This window comes from Haliotis cracherodii, unplaced genomic scaffold (assembly GCF_022045235.1).
Source record: "Haliotis cracherodii isolate W230 unplaced genomic scaffold, xgHalCrac1.p SCAF_19, whole genome shotgun sequence".
Lineage (NCBI taxonomy): Eukaryota > Metazoa > Mollusca > Gastropoda > Lepetellida > Haliotidae > Haliotis > Haliotis cracherodii.
Window position 1 is genome coordinate 12,453,350 of NW_027266274.1, and position 9,792 is coordinate 12,463,141.

The following is a 9,792-nucleotide window of genomic DNA, read 5'->3' on the forward strand; positions in this document are numbered from 1 at the left end:
GCAGTTGGAAGAATGTTCGATGTCAAAAGCCATATCATCATTGCTATTATATATTTTCTGGTGTCATTACGTTTGAGGATGAACCTCTTTCTTCAGACCTGCTTGTATAATTTTTAACGATTCAAGGCTTATTTTTTTAAAATTTCAAATTCTGATTCAAAATGTCTTTACTATGCGCGAAACAAGGTTAACTAGAGTTTGTTTTTTCGTGAGAGCGAGATGAACACCACTCTGCAGTATCATGGTGGGCCAGTTTAATGTAAGACAAAGACCCTGACACGTGCTTCACGTATACCGCTCAGATGATGAGGAAACAAAGTTGGATGAAACTGAGAACCCACAACTAGATGATTCCTTCAGTCTACGCTGCCTGTAATTGGTCATGTAATGGAGATTACTCGAATCTGTTGAATCAAGGAGAATCAAAGAGCCCCGGAATGGCGAATTGATTCTACTTCCTGAATCAACAGATTCGACTGATTTCTCTGATTTTTAACGATTTTATGGTTGATATATAATCTATCTATAATTTTGCATGACGGCCTATAGCTGCGTCAGTTTTACTTTTTAGAAATACACTTTCAGAATGGCAATGGAATTCCTGGCAGAGAGTCAACTGCAAAAAACCATAGCGTGACGTCATCATAATGGAGAAAATAAAAGCGATTAAACCCTTTCTATATTCAGTAGAAATCTCTGCTAAAAGCCATCGAATAGTGATGATATCAGGTGTTCGCGACAGGTGAGCGTATAGTAAGCTATCAGCCCCCAAATTCAAACTTTTATCAAATTAAATAACGGCCAGCGTCGGCGTTTGAAACCTTTATCGACTCGTGTTGATCTATTTGCTAACAAAAGACACTCGGGTGAAACACTCTCTCTATATATTCAGCCTTCACTGTTTAGCCTATGAGCCACAACAAACGTATATCAATCGTTCAACAAGATTTTTTGTTTGTCCGTTGTTTAACGCCGCACTGACCACTATTCCAGCTATATGACGGCGGTCTGTAAATAATCGAGTCTGGACCAGACAATCCAGTGATTGACATCATGAGCATCGATCTAAGCAATTGGGATACGATGACATGCATCAAATACGTCAGCGAGCCTGACCACCCGATCCCGTTAGTTGTCTCTTACGACAAGCATAGTCGCCTTTTACGGCAAGCATGGGTTGCTGAAGACCTATTCTACCCCGGATCTTCACAGGTCTCGTGGGGGCACCGGTGGCCCAGTCGTGGCCCCACGATTTGCTGTGCAGAGTTGCGTCCCTTGGGCATGATTGTAGGTTCGAATCCCGGTTCGCCCCAATTATGTTTCTATGTCTGTCAGCACCATACCCGTGCTCGTGGGTTTCACCGAAGTGGTAAACGTCACAGACCTGCATCACTTCGGGCTTTCCTCCCACATTAAGCTGACACGCCGCGATATAACCGGAATACTGTTAAAAGCGGCGTTAAACCCTACTCACTCACTCACTCACTCACGGGTCTCGTTCAATAAGAACAGTATCTGCTGGTTTAACTGAAACGCAGCAAAGTATCGTCGTTGTGATATTGAGATAACAATTAGTCAGTTTGACAGATCCTTCAACCAATATCTGTAATCCCTGCCAAGAATCGTGCAGTCAGGGGATTATCCTTATCCGATGATGATCAATAATGAACTGTGACAATGTTAGAAACAAATAGCCAGCGAGACACGCGACATCGACAGCAGATAGCAAACGCGCAGTCGCGATAAGATCAGACAATGTCTTCGTCGTTAGCCATCGTTCACAGGACGCACGGCGGTTCATTGTTCTGCATGTAAAGCATTTCGCTGTCAGGAGTAGCGTTTCTTGATCATGTCAGGATACGCTGACTGTTCTTTCGAATGACAGATTTGACCTAATTAGTACTCCTGCTTTGAATGATTAGTGGTCTTCACGCCTAGGACCCACATCACTTCGGGCTGTCCCCCAATATGAAGCAGACAGGCCATTGTATAACTGAGTACTGTTCAAAGCGTCGATACTTCGTGGGCGTATTCGGTGGCACGGGTTGCCCAGTCGTCTAAGGCGCCGCGATTCGCTGTGCAGAGTTGCGTCCCTTGGGCACACCAGAAACCTATGATTGTGCGTTCGAATCCCGGTTCGCCCCGATTTTGTTTCGTGACGTCACGTTATTCCTAAGCTCCGTACAGCGTTTCACGCGTACATAAATAAACTTCGGAAGATTGAATTTGCACGGATAAAAAGTATCATAGCTGATTTCTATTTACAATATGGCATGTTTTACCCTGACATGGGAAGGTAGTTGATGTAAAATATGAGCCACATCCCAATAGGCTACCCACCTAGAGTAAAGTTGGTCGTTGTTGGTTGGCAGTTGTTTAACGCCGCACTTACCAATATTCCAGCTATATGACCGCGGTCTGTAAAAAATCGAGTCTGGACCAGACAATCCAGTGATTGACATCATGATACGGTTTGGTTTGGTTTGTTGTTTAACGCCGCACCCAGCAATATTCCAGCTATATGACGGCGGTCTGTAAATAAGCGAGTCTGGACCAGACAATCCAGTGATTAATATCATGAGCATCGATCCACGTAATTGGGATCGATGACATGCATCAACCAAGTCACCGAGCTTGACCACCCGATCCCGTCAGTCGCCTATTACGACAAGCATAGTCGCCTTTTACGGATACGATGGCATGCATCAACCAAGTCACAGAGCCTGACCCTCCAATCTCCTTAGTCGCCTCTTACGACAAACACAGTCGCCTTTTACGGCAAGCATGGGTTGCTGAAGACCAATTGATGTAAAACAGACATCAACCAATCCTTAGTTGAATGTAATCATCAGTATTTTCCTAACACCATAACTCGTTCATATTCTTCTAAATTCATGTTCCTGTCGACTATATTACATATATAAACGTCCTGTTATGATCTGAGTTAGAATAGGTCTTCAGCAACCCATGCTTGTCGTAAGGGGCAACTAACGGGATCGGGTGGTCAGGTTCGCTGTTGCCGCATGTCATCATATCCTATTTGCGTAGATCGATGCTCATGATCTCAATCACTGGATTGTCTGGTCCAGATTTGATTATGGAATAATACTAAGCGCAGCATTAAACAACAAACAAACACTGCTCCTACAAACAATCGAACGCATATATTCCATGTTTCAGGCACAGCAGATCCAGCGTATATTCAGGCCGTGTCCGTCGGCTTCCGGCGAAGCCAGTCAAGTCTGTCCACCCGCTCCGACATCCGGATTAAATCAGCTCTCAGCATTGCTGGGTATGAGCTGTGCGGAGACAACCTCAAGAAGCGACAGGAAGTGATGTCACGCGTCTCAAGCGATGACTGTATCCATTCCCGGAGGGAGAAGGCACAGATGATGGAAGAGCTGATATTTCTTTATGGCCTGCACGCCTATAACAACGTATGTATGTCACTTGTTACCTACCCGTGAAGATCCGGGTTAGAATAGGTCTCAGCAACCCACGCTTGTCGACTAACGGGATCGGGGTGGTCAGGCTCGCTGACTTAGTTGATGCATGTCATCGTATTCCAATTGCGTGGATCGATGCGCATGGTGTCAATCACTGGATTTTCTGGTCCAGGCTCAATTATTTGCAGGCAGCCGTCATATAACTGGAATACGGCGTAAACATCAAACAAACAAACAAACAAACAAACGAATACTTGTTTTTTTGTAGGGCGAATCTCAAACTGGTTTGTGTTAACCAATTTTGGAAACGTATTATCAATGGGGTAAGTGAGTGAGTATGGTTTTACGCCGCGTTTAGCAATATTCCAGCAATATTACGTCGGGGGACACCAGAAATGGGCTTCACACATTATACCCATATCGGGAATCGAACCCGGGTCTTCGGCGTGACGAGCGAAGGCTTTAACCACTAGGCTACCCGACCGCCCCGTATTATCAATGGAAACACAGAGGACAAACATGAAGAAAACGTTTCGTTCGAGGTGTCTTGGAGAAGTAATTGTTTTAAACTAGATATTATCCACGTGCTTGGGAGCATGGGTGGGCCAGCCGCCATAATTCACTATGATTGTGGGTTCGAATCCCGGTTCGCCCCTATTATGATTCTAGGTTTGTCAGCACCATACCCGTGCTCGTGGGTTTCACCGAAGTGGTAAACGTCTAAGACCTGCATCACTTGTGGCTTTCCTCCCACATTAAGCTGACACACCGTGATATTATTGGAATACTGTTAAAAGCGGCGTTAAACCCTCTTCACTCACTCACTATTCAAATGATTTACTTGACTGGGATCACTGACACTGCTGAAGAGTACAGACAAGTACTCTTGTGAAACGAATACGTATACGATGCTTAGACCCGCCGTGATAAATAAGACGGTTGTTCCTTCTTGTACGTTCACCCCTCATTAGTCGCGTTTAGGCTGTTCAACCAATTAGTTAAAAGGGGAAAGATGTATCTTTGAACAGTACTTTAGTCATATCATGGCGTCATGTTGGAGGTGAGCGAATGGTAGGCATTTAGCACTTCTGTGCCAGGGAAGTGCCGACAGGCGCAGGTAGACCTGGGAATACAAGGTGGTAAGAAATGGGGTTTACGTCGTCTAAAGATTATTGCGCGTGTATATGTTTATGTTGTTTAACGCCGGCATATTCCAACTACATGACGGCGGTCTGTAAATAATCGAGTCTGGATTTGACAATCCAGTGATTAATGTCATGAGCATCGATCTAAACAATTGGGATCGATGACATGCATAAATCAAGTCACCGAGCCTGACCACCCGATCCCGTTAGTCGCCTCCTACGACAAGCATAGTCTCCTTTTACCGCAAGCATGGGTTGGTGAAGACCTAGTCCAACCCGGATCTTCACGGGTAACGTGTTTATGTGAAAGCGACGTGCGTGCTTGAGTGTGAGTGTGGGTGCCTGTACTAGTCCGGATTAATGCCGGTTGTATAGTGCCATCCCACTGAAATACCATATCGCAGTTTAACACAAATAACCCACTCAGACTCAGTATACTCCGATTCAAACAGTCCCCGTTTTGTTACATTAAATTCCGAGCGCCAGGCAGGGCTACAACAAGTACCACATTTTCACGCCTTTTGTATGACGCAAGCGGAAATAGAACCACCTACTCTTCGGGCAGACTCCCTATCCACTAGACCACGGATGCGGTCTCTGTGAATACAACCCACAGATAGAAGATCTTGGCACGGTAGCACCTCATAGTTCCTTAGTTCCGACCACTCTTGACCCCATTTAGTGGTAAAAAACTGAGTAAAACATAAACAGAATTGTTTAAAACGAATTTGTTTACGGTATATTTAATGCTTTTCTACATAAAATGACTTTAATCGGTTCATCAAACATGTTTCCGTGTTGCAATTGTCTGATTATGTATTACAATGTATATATCTGGATATGTAAGAAGTAAAATTAAGGAAAGCGGGTTAATTGTTTATTTGTTTTTTGATTTGGATGCTGTTTTTGTCTTACCTTGACGACATAAATGTTTTGTTAAGATGATTATGACTCTTGTAGAAAGTAGATTATCTCAAGAAGATAACCTTCCTGAAGTATTTGTAAATATCTCCCAACACGGGGAGTTCAGTCGTTTTTTATTTAGAATTGTAAAGCGTCTTTGCACAAAAGGGGGCACGGGTGGCCCAGTTGTCTAAGGCGCCGCGATTCGCTGTGCAGAGTTGCGTCCCTTGGGCACACCAGAAACCTATAGTTGTAGGTTCGAATCCCGGTTCGCCCAGATAATATTTGTAGGTTTGTCAGCACCATACCCGTGTTCGTGGGTTTCACCGAAGTGGTAAACGTCTGAGACCTGCATCCCTTGGCGCTTTCCTCCTTTACTGGAATACTGTTAAAAGTAGCGTTAAACCCAACTCACTCACTCCTTCACACACTTTGCACAGAAACCACACCGCTGTTATTTTACGCACGTTTCTTCCATTTTCGACCCAAACAATTGCGAAAGAAATTATTCTTGTGATTGTTTTTTAAGAATGTTTTCTTTTTTCACTGGGATATATTTCAAACACAATCTATCCTTGTTTCAGTTTAATTTTCCGAGTCACTCATCAATACAGTTACGTCGCACAAGATCCAAAATTGGTGAGTTGAAAGCAGTCACGACTTAGTAAGTTGTTGTTTTTTGTTTTTCTATAACAATGTATTGCTTAGTATTTCAAAATTAAAATAAAAATTAAATCGGTTATAAGGTATGTGCCAAATAGGGCTGGGACGGGTAACTCGGGTACTCGGGTCAGGTGGGTACTGAGTAGGACCCGGGTACCCACAGGACTACCCGGACCCGTGGTTAGTCACGTAATATATTGTTTTATGACAAAACATATCTAGAACTCTTTGGTTACACTTAAGTCACTAATGTTCGTATAACTTGATTCAACTTCAGTGTATAAATGACCAGATTGTTTAATACATGTATCTAAATACGTTTTGCCAGGGCTATGCTAAAAATGTTCCCAATCGGACATTTTGAGACATTTCCTGAGACCTACAGTGGGTACCCGGGCAGGGTCGGGTAATAGCGGGGTGGGTACCCGGGCAGTGAATTTGGACTCGTCCCAGCCCCATTGGGGCTCTTGGTCTGTAAGCATTTACCTAAAATGACTGCATTATATTTCCGATCAAGCTTTGTACATCAAAGGGACACTACTCCTGGAGCCTTGTTTAACCATGCTGTTGCATATCAGTTTGAATAACTGTCATACTTTACCCCACAGGAAACGCATGGGCTTGCGAGAACGAGGCTTTCAGACAAATGTACAATGTAAGTTCAAGATATTTTCAAACATTTCCAACAGTTTTAAGAAGCCGGTTTCATGTGTATCTGTCAAGATCCGGGGTAGGAAAGGGTCTTCAGCAACCCATGCTTGCCGTAAAATGCAACTGTACTTGTCGTAAATAGTTATCCAATTCCAATTTCGTGGATCGATGCTCATGATGTCAATCACTGGAGTCGATTATTTACAAACCGCCGTCATATAGCTGGAATATTGCTGAGTGCGGCGTTAAACAACTAACAAACATAGGACCAAAACATTAACGAAAGCGCCCTTTTCATTCTGTATGGCTAAATTGGATTTAGTTCGGTGCAAAGCGGGTTCGGGGGTGCTTTGGAGCAACCATGACCAGTGTCCTTCTCTTGGCGGTATGGGGGCCAAGTCGTCTAAGTCGCAGCGATTCGCTGTGCAGAGTTGCGTCCCTTTGGCACGGCAGAAACTTATGATTGTGGGTTCGAATCCCGGTTCGCCCCGATTATGTTTCTAGGTTTGTCAGCACCATACCCGTGCTCGTGGGTTTCACCGAAGTGGTAAACGTCTGAGACCTGCATCACTTCGGGCTTTTCTCCCACACTAATCTGACACAACGTGATATAACTGGAATACTGTTTAAAGCCACTCACTCACTCTTGGCGGTTGACTGGAAACATATCCAGAAAGGCAACACGTGGCGGCGCCATTAACTCGAGCAAAAAGGCGAGGCGCGGCCATTAAACCCCGTAACCCATAACCTCTGAAATTTGTAACGAAACAGAATTCGGAAGTGGTATAAATAGGAGATAAAATTTATCTGAAGTGCGACCACCCAGCAGCGCAGAATTAAAATTAACTTTAGCAGTTGAGTACTTTCAACAACATTAATTCCAGGTCAGCGCTTTCACATTATACTTGGGGTGGTCCTGTTAATGTTAGTTAACTCCAAATGTGTCATGCGTTATCAGCATGTAGACCCAGCGTCTAACGCTCTGTCACTGCATTGTCGTTGTCGTTTATTGTTGTTGTTGTTGTTTTTATTTTATATTCACCACTATCTTCATCATTATTATTATTAGTAGTAGTAGAAGTAAGAGTAGTAAGAGTATCATTATTATTATTAGTAGTAGTAGTAGTATTACTATTATTGTTGTTGTTATTATTATTGTTATTCCGGTTTCCTGTAAGAACGCATGGTATCGATTCATTGCTATTTCATGGGTTTGGTAATTTTATTATCATTATCATCATCATCATCATCATCATCATCATCATCATTATTATTATTATTATTATTATTATTGCAGTCATCGTCAAGGTTACCCAGACGCCGGGCTCCCCTTCAGCCGGCCAACTTTCCATCTATTCAAGTCGGGCGTCACCTGCTGAAGTGATGTAGCAGATGGGGCAGTGACTTCATATTGATGTGATAACATCTATATCACTACGGTAACGGAAGAACGAGTGTCACGCGAACTGATGAGACCTTACAGGCAGTGCAATAGTGTTTGCAGGTGCGTCGTAGGCGTGGCTGGTGGAGGGTGTTCTTGCTACGGACATTATGAGGTCGAGCCCGTTCGTCGGAATGGATGTGTGGCAAGTGGCACGTTTTGAAGTTCGAGTGATGAGTTAAAGGTTCCAGCATGAGACAAACGTCAGTTCGACACTTCCGATTCGACTTCGATTCGATTAATTAATTGCGAGAAATTGTAAATTCGAATCATCGATGTGCAACAATGCGGTTCTTGACAGTATGTGAGCGTTCCCACCTTAGCGCCACAGCAGAACCGGGCAGTGTAGAGTGAGTGAGTGATTTGGGTTTTTACGTCACTTTAAACAACAATCTAGTTATTTCACATGTCAGCTTAATGTGGGAGGAAATCCGGAAGTGATGCAGGTGTCAGACGTTTACCACTTTGGTGAAACCCACGAGCTCGGGTATGGTGCTGACAAACCTAGAAACATAATCGGGGCGAATTGGGATTCGAACCCACGATCATAGGGTCCTGGTGTGCCCAAGGGACGGAACTCTGCACAGCGTCTTAGATGACTAGGCCACACGTGCCCCAAGCTTGATGAGGGAGGCAAACCCGAAGTGATGCAGACCTGGGACGTTAACCACATTGGTCAAACCAATTACAGGAACAATTGAAAGTCTCCCAAATATGATCTGTTTTCTCACTGCAACAAGACTGTGTCCAGTGTGTGAAGCTGTGTTGACATTTATGAAGACATATATGACTAACCCCTGTACCGTTCATCACATTCCGTTACAAGGAAGGAAATTCGACAATGACTAATACAGAACTACAGTAAACTACGGTTATAACGAACTCAAAAGGACCACTAATTTTAGTTCGTTATATCCGTAGTTCGTTATAAGCATATATACAGCATAGATTCAGGAAATGGAGGGGATCAAAACACCTTTCGTTATATCCGTCAGTTCGTTATAAGCGTGTTCGTTATAAACATGTGTATCTCCATCGCCTAGTCCTGCACAATGACCGTGGAATAAATTTATTTTATGGAAAAAAAATTAACTTAGAAATGCATACAAAAGCAAGTCTAGCCAGCTCAAGCTAGCTCTATTCCAATGATTTAGGGATTTAAAAAAAAAAAAAATTAGAGTCAAGAAGGATATTGTGTAATATAAGTTTTCAGAGACTTAATGTTAGTCTACTCCATCGCCCATCGTGCACTCATATCATTCATGTTACCAGTAGTTCAGGTTTCAGAAATCGTATTAAACACATATATTTGTCATGATCGTTTTCCATTGAGCTTGCGACCGCCTCCCTGGTCTAATGGATAGAGCGTCTGCCCGGAGGGCGGAAGGTAGGGGTTCGATCCATGGCCGCGTCATACCAAAAGACGTTAAAGGATGGTTGCCGTTTCCCTGCCTACTGCTCGGCATTTGGCGATAAAAGGAGGCCCTGTCGTCTCGGAGTCAGTAAACTGTCTGAGTGGGTATAGATATAAAACTGCAGCATA

At 43.6% G+C, this 9,792-nt stretch overlaps 1 protein-coding gene across 1 annotated transcript; it reads left to right on the forward strand.

Annotated features, from left to right (window-relative positions):
- The first annotated feature begins 719 nt into the window (after positions 1–719).
- LOC139466959 (uncharacterized) lies at positions 720–9,427 on the forward strand. Its single transcript, XM_071248676.1, has 5 exons — positions 720–742; positions 3,119–3,437; positions 6,079–6,133; positions 6,766–6,812; positions 8,106–9,427. The coding sequence occupies exons 1-5, from the start codon at positions 720–722 to the stop codon at positions 8,190–8,192; spliced, it is 531 nt and encodes a 176-aa protein (XP_071104777.1). The 3' UTR covers positions 8,193–9,427.
- The last annotated feature ends 365 nt before the right edge of the window (positions 9,428–9,792 follow it).